Here is a 24,153-nt window from a genome sequence, read left to right on the forward strand (position 1 = left end):
TAAAGAACTAAGCTTCTCATAAAGCGTTTTTCTACTGACATCTAAGTTTTCCACTGACATCAACTAGAGATAATATGTACAAAGATAAGAGCAAGGGTCCTAAAACTGATCCCCGTGGGACTTTGCATTACTACAATTACAGACTGTAGTTTCTCAGCATGCTTCATTAGTCCCCTTCTACCCTGTTCTTCAATAGTCAGGACCCCCACAGTACCACCACACAGCAGGTATTATTTGAGTGGTGGATCATTCTCAGCACCGCAGTGAGACTCACATGGTGGTGTTAGTGTGTGTTGCGCTGGTACGAGTGGATCAGACAGAGTTTTTAAACACCTCTGTGTCACTGCTGGACTGAGAATAGTCCACCAACCAAAAATATCAAACCAACATTGTCCTGTTGGCAGTGTCCTGTGACCACTGATGAAGGGCTAAAGGATGACTAACACAAACCGTGCAGTAAGAGCAGAGCTTCTGTCTCTGACTTTTCCTCTACAAGGTGGACCAACAAGGTAGGAGCGTCTAATAGAGTGGACACAGTTTTTAAAAAATCTAGCAGCACTGCTGTGTCTGATCCACTTGTACGAGCACAACATATACTAACACATAACCACCACGTCAGTGTTACTGCAGTGCTGAGAATGATCCACCACCCAAATAATACCTGCTCTGTGGTGGTCCTGTGGGGGTTCTGAGTCTGACCATTGAAGAACAGGGTGAAAGGGGGCTAACAAATTATGCAAAAAAACGGATGAACTACAGTCTGTAATTGCAAAACTATAACGTGCACCTATCGAGTAAGTGGACCTGATAAAATGGACAAGGAGGTGTACTTAAGGAAGTGGTCAGTCAGTATATGTTTTGTTTTGTTTTTTTCTTTGACAGCAACAATATGCAAATATTTTGATATCACAAAAACAATTAATTCAAAATGACCTGTTTTTTGGTTAGTTTCCACATATGGACTGTGTGAACTAGGAGTAAATGATACATTTTCAATTTCAAAAATGTATACATCGTACATTAAACTCTTTTGTTTCAAAAAAGTGAGGAAGATTTCGTTTTCCGTGATATAGGCCCATTAAAGTGAAATATTCTCCTTAAAATTCAACTCAGTTCAGTGAGATGACAACATTAGGTGAGAGTTTAAGAGATAATTTTTAATAACTAACTGATTTTTAAAGAAGTAATTAAGAACTTGAATGTGCACATATGCTATACTCACGTGTAGCCACAGTAAGGCTTGCTCCTGTACAGATGCAGGGTATCCTGTGAATCTACAGCTTATGAAACCAAACATCTCCTCCATGGAGAATGGTAGTGGACACAACTCTATATCAAACATCTTGCTGCAGGGAGAAGAGGAGAGAAAGAGGTTAGAGGGAACATGGCAGGCACACCTGCTTCATATTCAAAAGCAAAAAAGCAAACAAAGCACTTTGTTCTTATCAGGTCAAACCAACAGACTTAATTAAAGCAGAAGGAATGCATAGCAGAGCTGGACAACATAACAGAGGAGGCGAACGAGGGCAGGAGACGTAGCTAAAGGGCCCTTGGATGCTAACTGCTGTCTTCTCATTAAGACTGACCTCTATAAGGCTGCTCAGAACAGAAATAAATTCAGTGGAGCCAGAGGGAATTCAACGTTTGACCTTGTTTGTACTGAGGGTCATGGCACCTAGCTGGTGCGTGTGTTGCCATGGTTACAGAGATGAATGAGGCTCGGCTCGAGGGTGCTTGAACACACTGTACCTGAGGACCACTGGGGCTACTTTAAGCCGTGCTTCTAAACACCTGAGTCTTAATCATGGTTGAAAATAGTTGTCCTCATTCTGATATGATAAAAACAGGCAAGGAGTGACAAAAAACTCCACAGGCCACTGCCATGATACCTCAGTGTTAACTGTGCTGCCCAAACAGAGGCAAATGTGCCACTATTAACAAAAACCAGTAATTAAAAATCAGTGATTATTTTGATTGTGAGAAGCAGAAAATGCATCTAACTTCTAAGACTGAACTTTGGAGGCGTGGAAACAAATCCTTGCAGATTTTTTTGGAAAACTGAAAGCAAGTCTCCTGAATGGAATGGAAGCTGTAATAATGAGTAAACACACTAAATACTGAAAAATTGGATATTATATTTAGTTGTTAAGGCTTTTGAGTCATTTTCTGTTAATTATGTTTTCTGCTTTTTTCTGACTCTGAAAAATGAATAACGTTTACTTAATGTCAGCTTTGACTGGAAATTAAATAAATGAAAGGCATAATCTGACTTTGTACAGTACGTCTGGTGTATCATGGAAAGTATTGTTATATTTCATTACATCCCAATTCACCCACCCCTAATTCTGACATAAATAAATAATCCAAATGAAACATTTTCAGCAGAACCCTCTATACCTAAGCACTTCCCGGAACTCCTTCAGCTGGTTGTCTGGCACTTCAGTGCGGATTGCCTCGAGCCATTCTGGCATAAAGCACTCCCACAGCGGCTGGCTGATGACGTTATAAGGGATCAAACACAGGATGCGGTTCAGTCCCTCCTTCAGCTGTGAAACTGTACTGCAGGATTTATCCCAATAGCCGCCCACCTATGCACACACACAAGTACACACAAAAAAGACTCAGAGAAGCCCAATTCTATTGCAGCTTTTTGGTCTAATAACATTATAAACTCTTCTCACCCTGGCAAACTCCACTGGCTTGGGCAGCAGGCACATGACCATGACATCAAAGCGCACATCACACACTGTCTTCAGCCACTTTGTCACAAACTGTGGCTTGAGCTTCTCCACCAGACTGCCCACCTCGTCGTCCATCATGTAGGCAGTGGAGTGGAACCACTGGAAGACCATGCTGACCAGCCGGGCCAGGCTTTCTGTAGGTGTGTTTTCACTGGGGGTACACAGGCTCACCTGGGGCAGCGGAAGGGAAATGGAAGGGTGCAGGGTGTTTTGGAAATGGAAGTTAATGGGATTAGCTTGATGGTTAGTACAGCTGGGGGAGTGTATTAGCTGTATCAGTATGGTACATGGTGGGGTTTCATAATCTTGGTTGTGGGGCAAAAGGGACAGTTGTGGTTATTTGATTGTAATGCTCTGGTAAATTAGCTGAGTGTCCTCATTAAACAGTATTTGTAGCCTTAGTGAAGTAGTAGTGGTAGTGGTGGTATTATTGTACAAATAAAATGTTTACAATGTAGACTTATTAAAATGTATTTTATATATATATTCACATACATACACTGACAAAGGTAATGAACATACACACACATATATAGATATGTCCCCTACCAAGAGCCAGATGCCAAACTGACTGAGCAGTCTCTGATCATGCTGGTCATCTTCTTTGTTGTCAAATTCCAGGTTATCCAGCGAGTGGTGGGAGGTAGAGAGGCCCATCTGACGCCGCCGGTTCATCTCGAACTCCCGCTGCTCTGCATGGATCTCTGCCTCTTTCAGCAGGCTGCCATGAAGGGAGAAAAAAAACGCATTTAATAACACATTAAAAAACACAGGTACAGTACAGTGTCATTGAAACCTCAGTTATTACATATTGACTGACCCTTATTGGCTGACTACCTGACTTTTAATAAAAATCTTACTGAACTGAACTGCTCTGGTTCAGTAACTGACATATACAGTATAGTGCAAGTAAGAGATCACTTTTTGATCATTTAATTTACAATCAAAACAGCAATTAAGTTATTCATTTTTCAGGTTCAAAAGAGTTCAAAAGAAGAAAACATATATTTAACATATATTTAAGAGGCGTCCAACAGTAAATATAGTTTAAAATTTTCCTTTTTCAGTAATGGCTCTCTAACAGCTAAACATCCTTTTGGACTCATAGCACTGGGCTGTCTTCTCACAGTGGGAGGATGGACAGAATCACCTGTGGATTTTTTCAGATCTAAAACAAGAATGGAGCTTGTTTTTCTCTTCTCTCTCAAAGATGAAAGCAGAAATCTTTCATTAAAGTACTGTTCGTCATCTACCAGGTTTTGCACCGTTGTTAGGAGCCTCATTTTTATACATATTTAATTTTCTTTCAAAAAACTTCAGCTTTGGAAACTCCCAGTTTTTCACTTATTTTTCTTTGAATTTCTACTTCCTTATGCAAGTACATTATCTACTATCTAATCTTCTCAGAAAATCTCTGGAAAAACATTGTACTAAATGTACTAAAAATTGTACTAAATGGCCATTTTTACTGGAAATTAAATAAATAAAAACAGTGCTCTCTGACTTTTGCACAGTACATCTCTTTATAAACTGGGCCTATAGTGAATTGGTATGTATGCATCTATGTATGTATGTATGTATGTATGTATGTATGTGTCTATGCATGTACTATTATTGTTGTTATTATTATTATTGGTACTCTGAAGAACAACATTGAAGAATCTGTGATCAATTGTCTCACAATAATGTAAAAGATCCAACATGCAAATCAATACCCCATTTGGCATATAATTAATTTATTAATCTTAAGGCTTATTATTTAGTACCTATGAATTATTCAGTAACTGCTATGATACCATTATGTAACATATGTAGTTATGGCAGTGAATAAGTAAATATGGGCCTGCTGACAGGTCCCTAGAGTTTAGGGGTTACAATTCTAAATGTTTTTGTTTTTAAAAACAGCAAATCAAAAGCATCAGACATCAACAATACCATGAAACTGTATTATGTACTGTAGGGGTGTGAGGGCCAGTGCTGGTCAGTGCAGTGTGTGTACCTGATGACGGACTCCACAGTGCAGACCAGTTCCTCAGCTCCACACTCGCGTGTGTTGATAGGCGGAGGAGACGTCTGGTACAGATGAGTCTCTGCTGAGGCCCCCACCTCACTACTGTGATGGTTGACATGGCAACGCTTGCAGTAGCGCACAGGCCGGTTGCCATGCCGACCGCAGCAGCCAGCCGAGAAGCAGGTGACGACTGCCCGCCTCACATGAGAGCTGCAGTTCTGTTGTCGAGAAAGAAAGGAGGGGTATGATGGGGGGACACAGAGAGAATGAGTAAATGAAAGGAAGAGGCAGGACGAGGAGGGGAATCAATCACATCAAGCAATGGCAACACAGTGATTTATGTGTGATGTGTATACAGCATCATTGTTCTCTGACAGGGAACGGTATCCCTAGAGTGTCTCACTTTTCTAAAAATAAAAAGCATGGTGAGAGCAGGCCAGGCTTAATCTGATCAGTCCCTAAAAGCAATGCTCCTGAGATGCAGTGCAATCTATCAAATTATCTGATATGCTCCTTTACTAGTTCCATCTGTCACAACAGCACATTACTGGCAGAACAAGCTGTTAGAGCAAATGATGTGCAGCTTTAAACACTGTCTTACCTAATGAGTTTCTCAAAATAAGGCTTTAATGTAACTGAATGCAAAAACAGTATGTGTTTTGTCACTGGTATAAGGTGTGAGGCTGATGCTATGCTACAATTTCTGGTCCCAGATTGAAAGAAATTAAGGACAGAATGATCAAATTTCAGACAGAAGAAAAGATAAAGTTATTTTCAATGGAGTGCAGTATGTAAGAATAAAGAAACGTGAACTGTAGATTTACACTATCATAACATGATTTAAACTACTTCAGAAATACTGCTATCATAATCCACAAAGCAATTCTTTCTGCTTCTGGTGCTCAAAGAGTTTATATGCAAACCTAAACTAAAGTAGAATCAAAGCCATACACTTCTTTAGATGAGAAAACTGGCATGAGTCCGTGTGAATTCTGCACAATGACAAAGCCTATTTAAACGATTGTGGATTAAAAAGGGGCAAAACACTCTAAGCTTCAGGACAGCTGTCTCATGTAAAAACGCTATGTGGCTGTTCAGCCAGGCAGAGTACCTGAGATTACCACCCCTCCCTCACTGATTCACTGCGGAAATGTAGGGACGACCCTCTAGTCATAGGGGGTATTCCAGGACAAACTTCATTATTCCCTTTATTTCCATTATGATGAAGGATGGTGCATGCAAGATCCATCAAAATGCAATCTTAAAAAGCAGGGGCAGTTTTAAAAAGGTTCTGAAAGCTCTAAATGGATTTTTCAAAGGCTTTTTTCCTTTGGGCCATTAGCTTTTAGAGGAATTTACAGCTTAAATTTTACACTAAGAAACTTTGAGGTTTTACTTTTGGAACAAAACCTTGTGCCTATAAAGTGGTAACTTTGAAGAGGATTAGTTTTTAGTGTAAGTTAACTCCTTAATGCCCAGGGGCCCAAAAGTTTTATACTATAGTTATACTATATAGTTTTATAAAATGTTTTGTACTTATAACGATACATAAAAGTGATGTGCTTGACACCTGTATAGAAAAAGTGCTATTACCACTAAAATTTCAGCCCAGTTTAATTCCTTCAACACAATATGCTTGTACAACTGTACTGAGTTTCAACATATCTTACCAGTCTAAATGGTAATGCACCACAATAAGCTTCACTAGATCTAAATATGGACGCAGATGTAAAAAGTTGAGCTGATTATGTCAGTTTCAGATGAGATACAGACTGCCATGGCAACCACCATGCAAAGCACACACAGAGTCACAAGTACAACAATGGCCAGTGTAAATCCAAGGTGTGTAAGCTGAAAACAACTGCAAGGGAACAATCACACATCCAGTAACAGCACATAAGTGAAAAGATGAAGTATGACTAAAAGAACGGATTAGACCCCCCCATGCTCAAAGATTTGATGTCCCACCGACTACGAGTATATATTCCAAAACACACACATTACCAGACATCAAACACGTACTGACAAGATCTTACCTTCTTCTGACATATAGCAGATATTTCAGCTGTTAGGGTGAAACCACAAAATCACACAATCAAGAATCATGAACACTCAAGCAAGGCAAGCAAATCATCCAATAAGCAAATGATGCCTTTTTATCTAACTAGGAACATGTTGCTACCTCATGCTACCTCAGATTTGGAACATCCCTGAAGGTAAACACACTATATTTATATTATTTATAAGGAAAAGTGAGCAGGAGGTTCATAAATAAATATAGCTTTACTGTCCATCAACCCACTTGCAAACCTCCAATTATTTATATCTAACCAGACCTTCATATGTGAGGGTAGGTGGTGGGTGTGTGTCCTCATGAGTGTGACTAAGCACGTGTATGCGCTACATGTTGACTAGTACTGCTGACCTTGAGGTAAGAGCACATCAACAAGCCACTCAGCATGGTCTCTGCAGAGGCACAACATAAGAAAACATCACTTAAGAAAGAAAGAGTACCTAAAGTACTATAAGACAAGACAAAAAAACTCAAGAGACCTCTCTTTCATTTATATCATTTCCAGTCCAAATGGCCATTAAGAACTCAGTTTAAGTACTTATAAATTTCTCATTTTTCAGAAAAAAATGTTGAAAGCACACGTTCAACAGAAAATTACACTAATGTCTCCAACACTAAGTATAACATCAAATCTATTAGTATTTAATTTGTCCACTCTTTACTTTTGTGCATTCTACTGTCACTTTAACTCTTCTGTGTTTCCAGTCTTAAAGTCAACATGTTACAGCTGAGTCCTCCCAGCAAAAGGCTTTATGTTCTTCTTCAAAAAGACACTAACATTCACACAAGCAACTATCCACACTCACCTTAGCTGCCTTGCACACTTCTTTCTAATGTGCCTAAAATGGCTAAAAGAGGCATTTCTGCAGAGATTAGATATAAAACAATCCATTTGCATAAGTGGAGAATAAGTAAAGAGAAATAAAATAAAGGAAAATAAGTCATAATAATAAAAAAGTAGTTTCCAAAATTGGGGTTGAATATAGAGAAAATGGGACTCTTAACAACTATGCAAGGCCTGGTAGACCACCAAAACTGTCCTCATCAGATAAACAGTACTTAAAGCTTTAATCTTTGAGAGAGAGGAGAAAATCAAGCTCCACTCTTACTTAAGATCTGAAAAAACCCAAGTGTTTCTGTCCATCCTTCGACTGTGAGAAGACAACTCATGTTTTTACTTTGTTTTTACTATGTTGTCTTCTTTTTCCTAAACATGAAAATCAGTAACTTGTACTTAATGGCCTTTTTGACTGAAAATTAAACAAACAAAACGCTTTGATGTTTGCACAGCACTTTTTTACTTCCCTGTAAAGTTACCATTTTGAATACATGGGATTTTGTTGCGACAGCGACAATATTCATACAGACAACATCTATCCCTCACACAGTCTTGACCTAAAGGCCAATATTGACAAATACAAACTGGCAGAAGCCTTACCAACTCCCTACTGCATCTCACTCTGAGAATTACAGACAGCTTGTTCAACAGTGCTACAAGTCATATAGAAGATCAAATCATATAAAAGGCTAGATTAAGCAACAGAGAGGAACTCACAGCTCTGTTTCACAGTGATAATAACATTACAGACTCTTGGGGAAAAGGGGATAATATAACCATGGTAACTAGTCAGATAAAAAAAACAGAACGGTCAGACACTTGTGTAGCGTGCATGCGCCTGGCATGTGTGTTGATGCAGTAAGACCTACCCAGCAATCCTCTGACTACATTCCTCACAGATATAGAGAGGAGGGGGCTTGTCTCCCAGGGCAACCGAGAGAGTAGGGTCGATGCACATCTGAGGAGAAGACAGTAGGCATGTTGAAGGACACCAGAGCCACATTACTACAATAACTGTCAGCCAAATTAGACAATATTAATGAGAGGAAGTGACCGTCAGCAACATGCACTTTGGATCCTATCTGCTATGCATATCATCACTGTCATATAAAAATCTTGCCATTTTTTCTGCTTTTATTTATTATTTAGATTTTTTTCCACCTTTAGTAAACACCAGATGTCCCTTACATCTTTGTATTGTGAATGAAATATTACATTAATGTATATTAATATTAACAATGCTTTTGTTTGACTTTGAATTCTCCTGGGTAATTACCATCAACTTTTCAGATTCTGGGGCACATGTTTTGCATTTGCACTTAAGGTATTATGAACTGACGTATCTGCCCCTATAAATACAAAATATATTGTTATAAGCTGTTGTTATGAATATGTTGTAATATATATTTTCAATACCTTACAAAAAGCATAATGTATTTAAAATATATTGTAATATATTTAAATACATTACCTTTTTTGTAAGGGTGAATTAGTTGCAACTTTTAAAACAGAATGATACATTACCAGCATATACCCTGCAATGAATTCCATTCAAGTTATATGTTAGCCCTAAAATGCCTGCACTGTTTAATGAGAAGTTAAGAGTCAGTGGTTGGGCTGTAGCTCCTAAAACAAAGTCCAGTAATTTACAGTGCTCTTCCACACATGCGTCCACTCCATCCTCCGGCAGCACAGGGTCATCTCTCCCCATTAAGCTCCCCCACCTCCAACCCATAAAGCACCGTCCCCTACCAGGCCTGTAGTAATTGAAATGCGGCACCTGTCTGTTCCTGTTCTGCTTCTCAGCTCTGAGTGCAAGCTGAGCCAATACTGACGGAGCAGCACAAATGGCCACAGACATCATCGGGGAATGTGTGTGTGTATGTCAGACAGTATGTGTGTGAGTGTATGTGTCTTAGGCCCTATCATAGTGGAAAATGGAAAGCTAACTTCAAAGTTTAGTATGCAAACATAAAAAGACAGTCAAATCACATTAACCTATATTCAGTAAAAAGTTTTATACTTTACCTTTACTGCAGGTTTATTAATAGAATTCTGACATTCAATGTGTTGGCAGTGGATGGGATTCCAGGCTATCAAAAGCAAACAGAAAAAAGAAGATATTCGAATGCAGAGATTAATGACAAATGTGGCAAAAGCAAATAACATCAATTAAGATTAGAAAATTAGAAATTAGAAAAGAGAAAGAGAGGAAATAAACCAGACCTTTTTTAAATCTCATATATTTAAGGAGACTGACTCACCTGTGTACTGCAGCCCCCTGTATTCACTAATCGCACCTGGAGGCTTGAGGTTAGGCCAGTAATGGAAGAGCATTTGAACTGCTGGTGGCTTTACTTGGGACGGCCCATATGATATCACATAAAGAAGGTCCTAAACAAAAAACGAATTATTCATAAAGGACTTTCCTAAAGCAGCTCTTAAAAAATAATAAGATGCTAAATCCTTACCTTCCACACTTCTTGCTTATACTTCATCAGGCACTCCAAAAGCTGACAGTGGTACACTAAAAACAGCATTAAACAATGACAGTTCTTTCATACTGTGAGTAGTACATCTATGTTTTTTGGTCATTACACTTTAAAGTGGAAGTTATACTAATGCTAATGTGAGTCATGTCTAATTAATATCTTCTCCAGAAAGATTGGATACTATGGTCTTTTCTTACAAATGGGAGAACATGTTTACCTGGGTTGGAGGTATACTGCATAGCAATCATCAGCATAGAGGAAGCGGAGAGATTGACGTATGCCGGCACCCCTCCTTCTCTACGAGTTGAACCCACTTAAAAAAGAAAGAAAACAAAACAAAACAAAACAAAAAGCAGAAGGCACTAGTGTATTTCAAAAATCAATATGTGTATACACTACCATTCAAAAATTTGGAATCACTTGTTATATTAATAATTGTTATTCAATAATAACATATACAGTGTAGATTGAAATATTATAAACCTGAAACCAAAACATAAATCAACAATTTATTCACAGTTTAAACTACGTTAGGACATGCTACCAAATCATCATTTTGCCAAATAATCAATTGTAATTATCTATTTAAAGTAATTTCTTGTCACAAAATTACTACAAACAGCAATTTGATCAGCAAGATTTGGTCACCACTTTTCAAATATGAGGCATTAAGGATATTCACTTTATTGCACATTCATTCTCGTTGCTATAAAGCTATTATAATGGAATCATCTACAGCTCTGTTCCTACATACTGCTTGAAGGTAACAGAATACTAACACATTCATTTTATAAATGTATCTGCATTAAAATTGGTTTTATATCATTGAAAACACTGATTCCACTGAACCTTTGAACAGTAGTGTAAATATAGCAAATGTATAATGTAGAAAATTTAGATTTTTTTAAATATAGCATAATAAGGGTATCAAAATCACTTTATTGGTCAAGTGCACTTGCATGTAAAAAGATTTTGTCTTGTCTTATAGCTTGATGGCACTTCTCTTTGAATTAAAATGATTACACTTTCAAATGATTCAATTGAAAGTGTAATGTTTATAACTGCCAACAGCATCTTTGAAGTTAGAGCTGTGAGAACATCATGTTCATAGTGATCTTTGAGTCAGAGTGTTCTGTTCTATTTGGCTTTTCCCCCAATTCCGATGTGAAAAAGTACTCTTGGCTACTGAAGATGATCTCTGATCTTTGCAATTCCCCAGTCTGTCAGAAAGCCTTGTTCCATTTTACAGTGATGAAGACCAAACTATACAATACACAAGGGGTGTCAGACTCATGTCCTGGAGGGCAACAGCACTGCAGAGTTTAGCATTCCACTTCAACTCATCAGCGAATTAGCAAGGCTGTTGTGAGATGAATTCAGAGTGGTTAAGGAGGGAAAACCATGTGGCCCTCCAGAACCCGAATATGACACCGCTGCCGTATACCCTGATGGAAAAGTTGTGTTCATTGAAGCTCTAATCTACAGTGAATGAAATAGCTTTCCAAATGTGCTTGATAGAATATGTACAAGAGTCCCACATCAGTTGAATATATTATATGAGCACAATTATTGCCAAACGAAGATAAAATAAAAGGCAAAACTGTGTTTTATTTTTTTCATGTGGAAAAAATTTATACATTTGAACCAAATACATTCAAAACAATATTTTTTTGCATCATTATTATTTATGCACACTCATTATTGCAGTTACACATGAAAAATATTGCTTTGAATGTATTTAATTCAAATGTGTACATCATTTGAATATATTATATCGGCACAATTTTTGCCAAGGAAAGTTAACTAAAAGGCAAAATTTTATTAATGTGGAACCGATGTACATATTTGAATCAAATACATTCAAGACAATATTTCTCATAAAACTGCTATAATAAGTGTGTCTAATATTGTTGCAGGATCACAGTGATACCTCTCTTGTAAATAATATCAACATACTCACATATAGCCATAGGGAGGAAGGAGGTGCTCAGGTACTCTATGATGTCTTTGTGTAGGAAGGGAGGGAAGGTGGCTAAAGTGGAGATCATAGTATAGGGCAAAGTGCTGAGAATATCATCGCTGAGAAACGGTAGCAGGCAAGTTGTTGTGTAAAATATGGCCTGTCCCAGATCTGTAATGCAAAAGAGGAAAAGCAAAGACACAAAGAAAACACTAATGTAACAATCTCCTACCTCACACATGGAGATTCCTGAAGTAAAAAATCACAGACTTCAAAATATTTTTTATGCAATACATTATTAAAAGCTGTCCAAAATTATTTATATTGTTTGTTTCAAACAGCACTGGGGTGACTCCACTGTATATGTGGCTGTCAGCTTGGATAACCTGTGTGTCTCATGAATAACAAGCGTAAGAAATGAAAAAAAAAATCTAGGGGTTACTAAAGGTTATTTAAAGGACAACTTGTTAGGATCACTGTTCACTCAATAAAAGCCGCCATAGCTGGACTTTAAGAGTTTGCCTTCAGCAGAGTACACAGAGTGGAAATTTTGGGCTTTAAAGTTTTAGCGTCTTTTTTCATTTGATGAAATATTTATGAATGAAAAACAGCTCCATCACAGAGGGCCAACAGATGGGCAGACACATTCAACGACACTTCAGGAGGTCAAAGGAGCTTTTGAAATAGCTAACTTTTGCAGAATGACTGTGTAAGGTAAGTTCATGAATGATTTATTGCTGTCAAATCACTGATTATTAAGCTTATGGAACATAACCATGAATATTTTTCACTCTATTTTACTACATTTTAGAGCTGAAGTGTAACCCCTCAAATGCCAAAGACTCAAAGGCAGGTCCAGGCTTCCACTCTTTACTCCTAAAACTTATAAATAATTCTGCTACTTCGCATTGTTTTCTATGTGGTCAGGGAATAAAAAGTGCTAGGACGTAACTGGCTGAGATTTTAAGGGGTTAATTTACTGTATTTCAATACTCGGATCTGCCTTTCAGCCCTTTCACCTCATTAGGTGGGATGGAAGAAACAGTCACGAGGAATCTGATGGCATCATCACTCACCGTGCTGACCATGCTGCAGCAGGGGCACCAGGTCAAGCAAGGTGACGAGGGTGGCATAAAGCCCCTGATAGTCCAGAGAGGGGTACTCTGAGAGCTGAGCGTCCCGACTCTGCTGGGTGGCCCCCCCACGGTCGGCCGGGGCGTCCCGCAGAACGCTGTAAAGGAGGGAGCGAGTAACTGTAGGGTTGATGGAACTGACTTGTGGTCTTAGAGATGGGGTGAGTGGGAATGGCACAGGAAAAAGACACATGGTCATGGGCACGGCCAAATTGGAAGCTTCCTGGCTCTCCTTCCTGCCTGTACGGGACAGGATGCTGCTCCGGGGGAGAGGGGAACAGGGGAAAAAAAGAGACAACAAAGACACAAAGAAACAGCACATTACATTGAAATGGTTCTACAGAGACAGTGTAAGTAGAAAAGAACCAAACCCAGATAAAACCCACATAGGATGCAGTGTCTCCACTCTCGTCTTAGTAAGAATGTGCACTTTCTTTTTGTTATTGAAAGCAGTAATGTTTCCTTTTTTATTCATTTTGTTTGAATGATTTTATTCGAAAGCAAAAAGGTATAAACAGAAACTTGCAAAGAACTGCAATGATCACTGCATCTCATGCGTATCTGGTGACAAGGAGCAAAAATACAAAAAAAATGGCATGTTTTCAGTGGCAGCCCCGTACTTCTCCAGAGGAAAAGCTCTTATAAACACTGCACCCTCTCATTAAATCAATTGCGGGGCAGCTATGCAAGTCAAATCAGATAGGAGGCCAAATAACCATGCTTTGATCAAGAAAAACAAAAGAAGGAATGGCAGGGGCTGTCAAAGATGAGAGCAATTTTAGATTGGTTTGGGCACAATACAGAGATGACACTTCTGAAACATGCTTTAGCCAGTAATAAACATGTGTGTGAGGTTAGACTAAAAGCTCCTTGGTCACAACACATGTTTATTGCATCATAAAAAATAATGTCAGTATGTAAATACATTATGATACTGTCTCAGTATCATTGGGGAAGAGAAATAATGAGATCCAACAGGCATATGGATTTCAGTTCTAAAATAAATGTAACTAATCTACGGTTGGGGAAGAAACTGTAATGGAAAAGGAATAAGGTTGCTTCAAACGGGATGGCTGGCAGCATTATGCTTGTGAACTAATGGGGGATGGACATTTGTGTTTGCTGTCTCCTGGGAGTACTTTTTTCCCTAATTCTCTGAAGAAAAACGGCAGCAATATTTCATTGGGCTATGATGGGCTTGAGAGCATTTGGAAGAGAAACACTTGGTCTTTGGATGTACATTACATAAAAAAACAGTATGATGTTTCATTGTTCAAGCTATAAGCTATAAGCTATCTATAAACATGTATGCACAGCATTGGCAGCAATAGACAATGACATTTCTACTACTCAGTAAGTAAACAGTGGTGCTGAACTATACAAACAGCATAAAATTATACTCTTCAAGATTGTAGCCCTGCTATGTTTTTAAATAAACCCATTCTGAATGGACAGTAGGAATGTAAACTATAGTAAACAATGCCAAATCTTACAGAGTATAATTTTAAGTCACTGTCCTAACTGAGCTGAGCACTTATTTTCATCATCAGTCATAATAATTATATTTACTACACAAACACTAAAACATAAAGACACAAACTGATCCACAGACACACAAACAACCACATATCCCTTCCTCAACAGGCTGATGCTATCGTACATGTGTAAATATTTACAATTCAAGACTCCATGGATGAGTGAGTAACTGACCGTGTGCATGCCTGATATAAATAATAAACCAGCCATTGTAGACATGACATACAGTACTGTGCAAAAGTTGGAGACCACCTCTCATTTATTAAATGTTTAATGTCAAAACAAGCATTAAGTAAAAGTTATTCTTTTTTTCAGGATAGATTTCTGAGAAGAATCACTTGCATAAGGAAGAGGAAAGTAAAAGGAAATTAAGTAAAAAAAACAGAAGTATCCTAAACTGAAGTTAAAAAACATTATTAAAAGAGAGATGTAGAGAAAACTGTACTCCTAACAACCACGCAAGATCTGGCAGACCACCAACACTGTCACCATCAGATAAACAGAACTTACAGCATTCATCTTTGAGAGATAAGAAGAAAATGAAGCTCCACTCTTGCTTCAGGTCTGAAGCAAGTAGATGAGAAGGCAACTCAATGCTATGGGCATGACAAGATGTAGCTGTCAAGAAACCACTACTGAGAAAAATAAACAGACAAAAAATAATTTTTCCAAATCAAATATGAAGTTTTGGTGTGCTTAAAATAATGGATTGGTCACCACAGAGTCCAGACCTCAACATAACTGAATGTGTTTGGGATTACTTGGATTATGAGAAGCAGAAAATGCAACCAACTTCTAAGACTGAACTTGGAGGTGTGGAAAATATATCCCTGCAGATTTCTTTGAAAATTTTCTGCTTTTTTCATGCTTAAAAAATGAATAACTTGCACATAATGCCATTTTGATTGGAATTTAAATAAATAAATGTTGGTCTTTGACTTTTGCACAGTACTGTATTTTATATTATCATATATTATGTTATCAAACATTTCCCAAATTCTGAAGATGAAGTGATGAAACATGCCTTACAATCAAGGGTGCAGCAAAATATTACAATTTCAAAATAACCCAAGGTTTCAGTATGTAACATACATAATAAATGAAAGGAATTTAATACATACAGGATTAGAGTTTAAGTAATTATGCTTTTCGCTCACTCATGCAGAGAGCTTGATTTATTTATGTATGATTAAATGAGTAAGTTAAACACTTATCTAGCTAAGAGTACATAAACCTTCCCACAATTCTTCACAGTTATCTACTTTTCTTGCCCTTCCATGCTATGTGTCACTATCGCCCTGTAGCAGTCCCTACTGAAGCACTAGAGAACTGTGTCCACGTATCAAATATCCATTTGGCTGCTCCATCCTCTGTCTGATATTCTCTCTATGAACCTGACATATGCTGTGTCCCTGCCGTCCTGCTTTCAAGCTCCGCTGCTCTCACTCTTTACCCCAGGCACTCTGTAAAACAGGTGTCTGAAAAAATAAGCAAAAAGAAGAGCAGGGAGCATTTCAAACTGGTTACTTTCCTCTTTCTGAAGAGCACACTGAAAAATGTAAGCACTGAAAGTGCTCGACTCAAATGTGCACATTTATTCATTTCCACATAAATTAAATATAACACAATTATTAAAAAATGAAAGACAACATTGTGTTGAGTTGAATATATTGTATTTATGTGGAAATTATGTATACATTTAAATCAAGTAAACTGGATGTATTACTTTTTTTCAGTGTGACTTATGCTAATTAATTTAGAGAATCTGTTTTAAATAATATTTGGAACTCTCTGTTATTAGTCTGACTGCATGGGGTCAGATAAGTCAACCAGCCCTGTTTACATGCAGAACTTCTATCTGTTTTCATCACTGCTTCCATTATCATATCTGAACTGAACATCACTGTAATGGCTGCTCTGTACTGTCAGGGGGAAATGAAAGCCATTTGAAATATCTAGAGAATAATTCATATCAGAAATTATCATCCTAATGCATTATATCTGCTGTCAAATCAATAAATATTTAATATTACAGTTAAATAAGGTTAAAGAAGAAAAGCATGTCTGTTTTGGCAGCTCTATCTGCATAACGCTGAATGCAGACTTGAAAGAACTGTAAAGCAGTAAGCAAATACATACTGCTTTTTAATGGCCAGGGGCTAAAAGACAGTGCTACTGAATGAATTAAAGTACTATGTAACTGAAATCTGGAGAGGCATGGCCTAAGGGCCAACTGCTCCACTGAAGTCTGACTAACCAGGATCAAATTTGCACTCACTAGCTTATCTAGCATATTTTTCTGGTTTATTGTCTAGTATAATTCAATTTTTAAAGGGCCCATATCATTAAAAGCTGAAATTTCCTCTGTTTATTAAATAAAAGAGTTTGAGGTTGCATGTAAACATTGCTCAAGTTTCAAAATGTACCCAGTCCACATGATCCATATTTTAATTCATTCAATGCATTTCATTGCATTTATATTCAACTATTTAGCCTGCGAAACATTACACTCATCCAGGTTGAAGTTATAAGGAGTGTTTTCACTCAGACATTTTTTTAAATGAGGCACAAAAAAGGGCAGCCAATCAGAGCAGAAGAATTTTATATACCATTCTTAAAGGTAAATGAACAGAAACAGCCTGTTTAATTCAAAATGATAAAGAGAGGTTGGACAATGGGCATGTAAAAATTAAAATGACTGTTTTTGGTACATACAACTACGTAAATGTCATAAGTGGACCTGGGGGGGTGTTAAAAATATAAGAACAATGTAGGATATGGACCCTTTAACAAATATGTTAATATTTTTAAAATGTCTGCATAATTAAGATGCAAAAAATTCATTCATAGTGGTTTGATGTGAAATGTACCAAACCCCACTGACTTATTTACACACTATCAGTAAACCTTAACATCTTCTGAGTAAAATAGTGGTACATCTAAAAACAATTATTTGATTGGGCCCTACAATGCCCTGCATGTACTCTTTGACTTGCATGTGTTTTAAAAATGCATTTTAGGCCAAATGTTTATAAAAACTATCATGAAACAACATCTCAGGCATCAAGCAACATAACTGTAATCGTTTCATGTAATAACTGTGTGTGAGGTATAGCACTGTGCAAATGTATGAGGTCACCCTTCATTTATTTAATTTCTAGTCTAAACGGCCATTAAGTTGAATTTATTCATTTTTCAGAAGATTAGATATAAGGCAATCCACTCGCATGAGGAAAGATAAAACCAGTCTTTGAACATCACTATATGTGTTTGGGAATGTAAGAAGCAGAAAATGCAACCAACTTCTACGACTGAACTTTGGAGATGTGGAAAAATATCCCTGTAGATTGAAAGATTAAATATCCCTGTAGATTAAATTGAAAGAAAGTGTCACAAAATAGAGCAGAATCTGGGGTACATGCAAAGGGAGGACACAATAAATACTGAAAATGTGATATTATATTTCGCTGTTGATGCTTCCGTGTAATTATCTGTTAAACATACATTTCCTGATTTCTTGATGCAAAATAAAAACTTAATGGCCATTCTACTGGAAATGATATAAATGAAGGGTGGTCTCTAACCTTTGCACAGTACTGTAGCTTAGGCGTTAAACATCAATTAAGATGTCTGGTTCCTATCATCACTGCAAACAATTCTGTCGTGTAAATGTTCCCTAGAATGTAGCAAGTCACATCAAAACACTACTGAATGACTTTGTTTACATCTTTAAGCAAATTAAGCAAAAGAAATGTGAAAAATAGGTTTAATTCCCCTTTAAATAGCACTGTAGTATGCCAGACTGAGGCTGGAGCAGATCAAATGCTTTAATAAAAGTGATTTGTAAAATCGAAGCACAGAAATCTAAGCAGGTTTCTTACCATGCTAACAATTTTATCATAAACAATAACAAGGTCACTATTTCTCTACAAATACAGTAGGATACTAAACTGCCCCTACATAATCTCATACTATCTACAGAAACACTAAACACAGACATCTGCAGTGTACTGTACTTCACCTGTGGGTCCCAGTGTAGCACACTTACCTGAGCAGGGTTTGAGAAAAGTATTTCAGTGTGTTTGCAATGTCTGTTCCAGATGGCACAGGGTAAATATTGTGTAGCACACGGTTGTGATACTCTTGCAAGTATCGAATCTTAGAGGCAACTAAACAAAGAGCAAAGTAATATATAATCAACAGCAAGTGATGCCTCAGTCCCTTCACAGAGGATCAACAACATGCTTGAGTCTACAGATCAGACTGCTCTGCTAGTTCTTACTACACTGCAGAACACTGACCATAGCTGGACACAGTGAAGTGCAGGAAAGAGCATTAAGTAAGCCAGATTCTGTAACACTGCAGCTCATTTGTGTTCACAGAGCACAACCAAAGCCACCAGCAAATATCAAGATCAGAAAAGCTATAAACACTGCAGCCCACAAAATGTGGTGTTGTCACCCCCCCATCCAATTGAGCATGACAATAAAACACAGACCACATTTTAACAGTATTTTACTGTTTAGAGAAAAAAAAGCATACATGCTTGAAAATAAAGGCTCCTAAATAGTTCTTGGCTTGGACATATGGTTCCAGAAAAAAAACAACTTTATTTTATATCTTTATGCTATATGAAGGTTCTTTAAGGCTTCCTCATATTTGTACATCTCAGTTACACTTTTTAAAAGAACCATCATTTGAAAAGTTATTTAGGGAATATAAAGTAGTTCTTTTATAGCATCACTCCAAAGAACGCTTTTTGGCACACTCTTAAAAATAAAGGTGACAAAAATAGTTAAGTGAAAGTTTATTTATATAGCGCGTTTTACAACAAGCATTGTTGTTGTCGCAAAGCAGGTTTACAGCCCCCATGAGCAAGCCAATGGTGACAGTGGCAAGAAAAAACTCCCTAAAAGCAAGAGGAAGAAATTGTGAGAGGAACCAAGACTCAAAAGGGGAACTCATCCTCCTCTGGTCAACACTGGATAGCAAACAGTAAGCCCAGAGCAAGATGAACAGAGGATAAGGTTTTAACATCAGTATAAAATAATAAAATACAGAAAATGGGGAAAAACAGGTGAAGCTATGGTTATAATTAAATAGTTTGAGTCTGTGCAGCAGCAGAAGTAGCAGTATCCTCAGAAGAACCACTTTTCGTGGTTTTTGATGGATGGTACTTTAAAAAAAACTCTTGTAGGAACAATATAGTTGAACCACTTCTGGTTTATTAACAAACCTTTCAACTGATGGTTCTTTGAAGAAAAGAGCCATTTTTACAAAGAAAATACATGTGTGAAGAATCCACATCATATAAGCGTGCTTTGCCACTTAAAGGTTTTTCCTAGAACCATACATCTAAGCAAAGAACCATTTAGAATTTTAGAACCATTTGGAACCATTATTTTTTACAACAGTAGGAACTGTGCCTTCCGTTCTTTAATCATTTTACGAAAGAAAACACAAACAAACAAAACAAACGGCTCCGTGAGAGAGTTACCGCATGTCCACCAGCATCACACACTCCACCTTATGGGGCTGTGCTGGTCTGTGCTGAAATTTGGGCCTGCAATAGTGCAGGAATATCATTTGTCCTGAGTGTTTAACCTGCAGTAAATGACCTTTAAATATTTGGGTGGTCAGGTCAGTAAAGGCCCAGCGGACAGCCATTGTTATGCCATTCTTCCAATGACTCATATTGTTAGAGGTATTAACTCCAATCTGCCGTACCTTTCACTGTTCATAACTCATAGACCAAAACAGACTAACCACCAGAGAGAGAGAGAGAGAGAGAAAGAGAGAGAGAGACAGAGAGAGAGAGAGAGATAGAGAGGGGGGATAAAAGAGGAGAGAAAGAGATATACAAAACAGGAGGAAGGGGAAAGGAAAAAGAAAAGAAAGAGACAGAGAAGATGAGGAAGCAGAAAGAGGAAGTCAAAGAGAGAGGAAAGAGAAGAGAGGGAATAAAGAGAGAGAGAAGAGATAGAAAATAGAGGGGAGAGAAGAAGAAGAAGAAGAAGAAGGGACAGAAAGAAAAAGTATGGAGCTCTGCTGGTGGCATCCTGTATAAATAAAAATAGTGTGTGGCCACAACGGCATGGGAACGAAGTCATGGCCACGATTTAGTAAAGCATGGGGACGAAATCGTAATGTGTGGCTACAACTTAGTAAGGTGTGGGAATGAGATGATTAAGCCTTGACCACAGCTTAATAAGGCATGATCTCGTTCCCACGCCTTACTAAGTTGTGGCCACGCATTCCCTTGCGTTAATACACACATTATTTTTTATTTATATGTGATGTCACCAGCAGGGTTCCATAAGACAGACCGAGAGAGAGAGAGAGAGAGAGAGAGAGAGAGAGAGAGAGAGAGAGAGAGATGTTTTTGTCAGCTGCATACATTTTATTTTACAATTTTACAATATTAGATTAGTCTGATTAGAGAAAGAGACAGACAGACAGAGAAGAGGGGGAAAGAGAGTAAAAGAGAGAGAAGAAAGGGTGAGGGAGAGGAGAGAAAGAAAGAGAAAGAAGAAAGAGAGAGAAGAAAAATAGAGAAAAGATGAGGAAGAGGAGAGAATGACAGAGAGAAGGAGAGAAGAGAGGATATAAGAAAAGAGATAGAAAACAGGAGGAAGGGGAAAGAAAAAAGAAGAAAGAGATGGAATAAGAGGAAGAGGAATGAGAAAAACAAAGAGAAGAGAGAGAATAAAGAGAGGGGAAGACAGAAAGGAGAGAAGAAGAAGAAAGAGAAGGGACAGAGAGAGAGAGAGAGAGAGAGAGAGAGAGAGAGAGAGAGAGAGAGAGAGATGTTTTTTGTCAGCTGTGTACATCTTACACTGATGAGTCTGTGGCTGAAACACTGAGCTGCTCTGTGCTTGTCCTGCTGCCCAGCAGTGACTCACCTGTTCATTATAATAAGAGACCCTCCAGTCTAGCCTCCTCACTGACGAACCTACAGGAGGTTTCTACGTGAGGGTTTAACAATCACCCTGCTGATAAATCACAATCAGCTCGACCTTGAGAAGAGCGCATCTCGCTTCATTATTTTGTCTCGAAACGCCTAGACGCTTCAGCCAAAGGCGCGTCACCGTCACCTGAGAGTGAGCGAGCATGTATGGCCACTGCTGTTCAGTTCTCTCTCCTAAGCTGCAAAAGCTCAAAACGCTCAGCCTCGTCTCCTGCAGCAGGAGGACGTGTTGCAGCTCCTTCGCCTTAGCAACGGCTCTCTCTCTCCTCATCACCAAGGGCAGCTACCCACATCCACAGCCCCAATCTCAAAAAATAACGCACTGACCACCACAGCGTCGTGGAAATACATGGAGAGACAGCGAGCAGAACGTGCCGAGGATACTTACATTGCTCTGCTTTCGTAGACATGTCGAAAACTGGCCGCAAAAAAGCCCCCGATGGTGTTCTTTAACCCTGCGGTGTGTACACTGTTCCCCCCTCAGTGTTAGAAAAAGTGAACAGCCCCCTCCTGCCCCCCGCCCCCTCCACCTCCACCAGCTCGAGTTCAGGTTGTACCACTGCCGCCACATCAGCCGTTTTCTCTCATCTTATCGTGCCTTGTCCACACAAACCATCTCACACTCCGTCCATATTCCACTGCAGTCCGTCGCCTCCTTTCCAAACGAGACTAAAATATTAATCTCACAAACCTTCTGCGGGAAAAAATCCCCAAACATAGGTAGGCTAATCTCCCCTGCTTACCTTTACAGCAAATGGACTGTTCCGTGTCGAACAGTTGCCATTCATGATATTAATTTCTGACGACCAGAACGTTATTAGGAGCGGAAATACACCAACGCGCCTTCAGGCTTTCTCTCATAATGAACAGACACTCTGATTGTTTCTTTTATCGTGTAGTGTCTGCTGCACAAGCTCAATGTGCAACAGTTGGTTTTTAAGAAAGCATTTCACCGTTTTAGAGTAAAGTGATGTTGACTGTTCACACTTTTTAAGGTACTTAGCCATTTATTTGTGTCCTGTATTAGGAATGTGAATTGATATGATTATATATAGTATAACTTATAAGAGCTTTCATAATCACTCAAAATGACAGTTCTCACAGTGGACCTCAGAAACATTTTTTGCTCATTATTACTGGTTGCTAACATGAAAACAGACCAGATAACCCAGTGAGGAAAACAAATACACAATAGTTGCTTGTGTCACTGAGCAAACTGAACAGTCACAAAGTACATGTTCATTTCCTGGACCCTCTTTATGCCTTAGAATCAGCAGGTTGTTTTGGTTACTGTGCCTTTAAGACTGATATATATTTTAATAAGAGAACTTACACTTCCTACACATTCACTATATGGACAAAAGTATTGGGACACCTACACATTACACCCACAAGAGCTTTATGACATCCCATTCTAAATCCATAGGCATTAATATGGAGCTGGTCCCCATCAGCCGTTTTCTCTCATCTTTTCCTGCCTTGTCCACACAAACCACCTCACATTCCGTCCATTGAGAATTGCAGCTATAACAGAGTCCACTCTTCTAGGTTCAGGCTTTCTACAAGATTTTGGAATTTTTTCTTGGGGGATTTTTTGCCTATTCATCCAAAATAGCATTTGTGAGGCACGCACTGATGTTGGACAAGAGGGCCTGGCTTGAGATCTCTGTTCTAGTTCATCCCACAGGTGTTCGATGGGGTTCAGGTCAAGGTTTTTTGAGGGCCAGTTAAGTTCTTCCACACCAAAATCACCCAGCCAAGCCTTTATGGACCTTTATGCACTTTTGTGCACTGGGGCTCTGTAATGCTGAAACAGAAAAATGTCTTGGTATGCTGAAGCTTCGTGACAAAGCTGTTGTTGCTCCTAGATGCTTCAATTTCTCAATAGTAGATAGTATATATTATATATATATGTATATATATATATATATATATATATATATTATTATATATATATATATATATATAGGTAGATAGATAGATAGATAGATAGATGGAAATACATATATATAATAGATCTAACAGGACAGAAAATTCACAAACTGACTTGTGGCAGAGGTGACATCCTACAACAGTGCCACGTATAAAGTACATCATTTGATCCACCTGTTAGCTATGGTGTGGCTGAAACACCTGAACTCAATAATTAGGAGGTATGTCCCAATGTATATATATATGTATATATAATCGGCGGACCTGTACTGTATTGTGCCTCAAAAAGCAGTTGGAGCTGAAACACTCCCTAGAACTTCAGTGTAAATGGGTGGAGCTAAACTGTAGTAGGTTGGGGTTCGTTGCCTTGGTTTTCAGTCATCACAAAAACAATTCAATTCAAAGTGCACTGTTGCAGCTTAGTCCCCATATGTGGACTGTATATACTTTAACAATCCTTATACACTGC

General features: G+C 38.3%; 1 protein-coding gene across 1 annotated transcript in view; it reads right to left on the minus strand.

Annotated features, from left to right (window-relative positions):
- LOC118823809 (protein unc-79 homolog) overlaps positions 1-22,241 on the minus strand; it is a 49,785-nt gene extending 27,544 nt beyond the window's left edge. The window contains exons 1-16 of the mRNA XM_036593640.1: positions 22,141-22,241; positions 18,834-18,954; positions 13,193-13,506; positions 12,117-12,287; positions 10,374-10,469; positions 10,136-10,191; positions 9,929-10,058; positions 9,693-9,757; positions 8,534-8,622; positions 7,178-7,218; positions 6,789-6,817; positions 4,741-4,970; positions 3,291-3,462; positions 2,682-2,912; positions 2,398-2,588; positions 1,223-1,346 (exon numbers count right to left, since the gene is read on the minus strand). Coding sequence (XP_036449533.1) covers positions 1,223-1,346; positions 2,398-2,588; positions 2,682-2,912; positions 3,291-3,462; positions 4,741-4,970; positions 6,789-6,817; positions 7,178-7,218; positions 8,534-8,622; positions 9,693-9,757; positions 9,929-10,058; positions 10,136-10,191; positions 10,374-10,469; positions 12,117-12,287; positions 13,193-13,506; positions 18,834-18,954; positions 22,141-22,162 — 2,082 coding nt within the window. The 5' untranslated portion in view covers positions 22,163-22,241. The remainder of the gene's footprint in view (positions 1-1,222; positions 1,347-2,397; positions 2,589-2,681; positions 2,913-3,290; positions 3,463-4,740; positions 4,971-6,788; positions 6,818-7,177; positions 7,219-8,533; positions 8,623-9,692; positions 9,758-9,928; positions 10,059-10,135; positions 10,192-10,373; positions 10,470-12,116; positions 12,288-13,192; positions 13,507-18,833; positions 18,955-22,140) is intronic.
- Between the last annotated feature and the right edge of the window lie 1,912 nt (positions 22,242-24,153).

The sequence above is a fragment of the Colossoma macropomum genome, unplaced genomic scaffold, assembly GCF_904425465.1.
Source record: "Colossoma macropomum unplaced genomic scaffold, Colossoma_macropomum, whole genome shotgun sequence".
Lineage (NCBI taxonomy): Eukaryota > Metazoa > Chordata > Actinopteri > Characiformes > Serrasalmidae > Colossoma > Colossoma macropomum.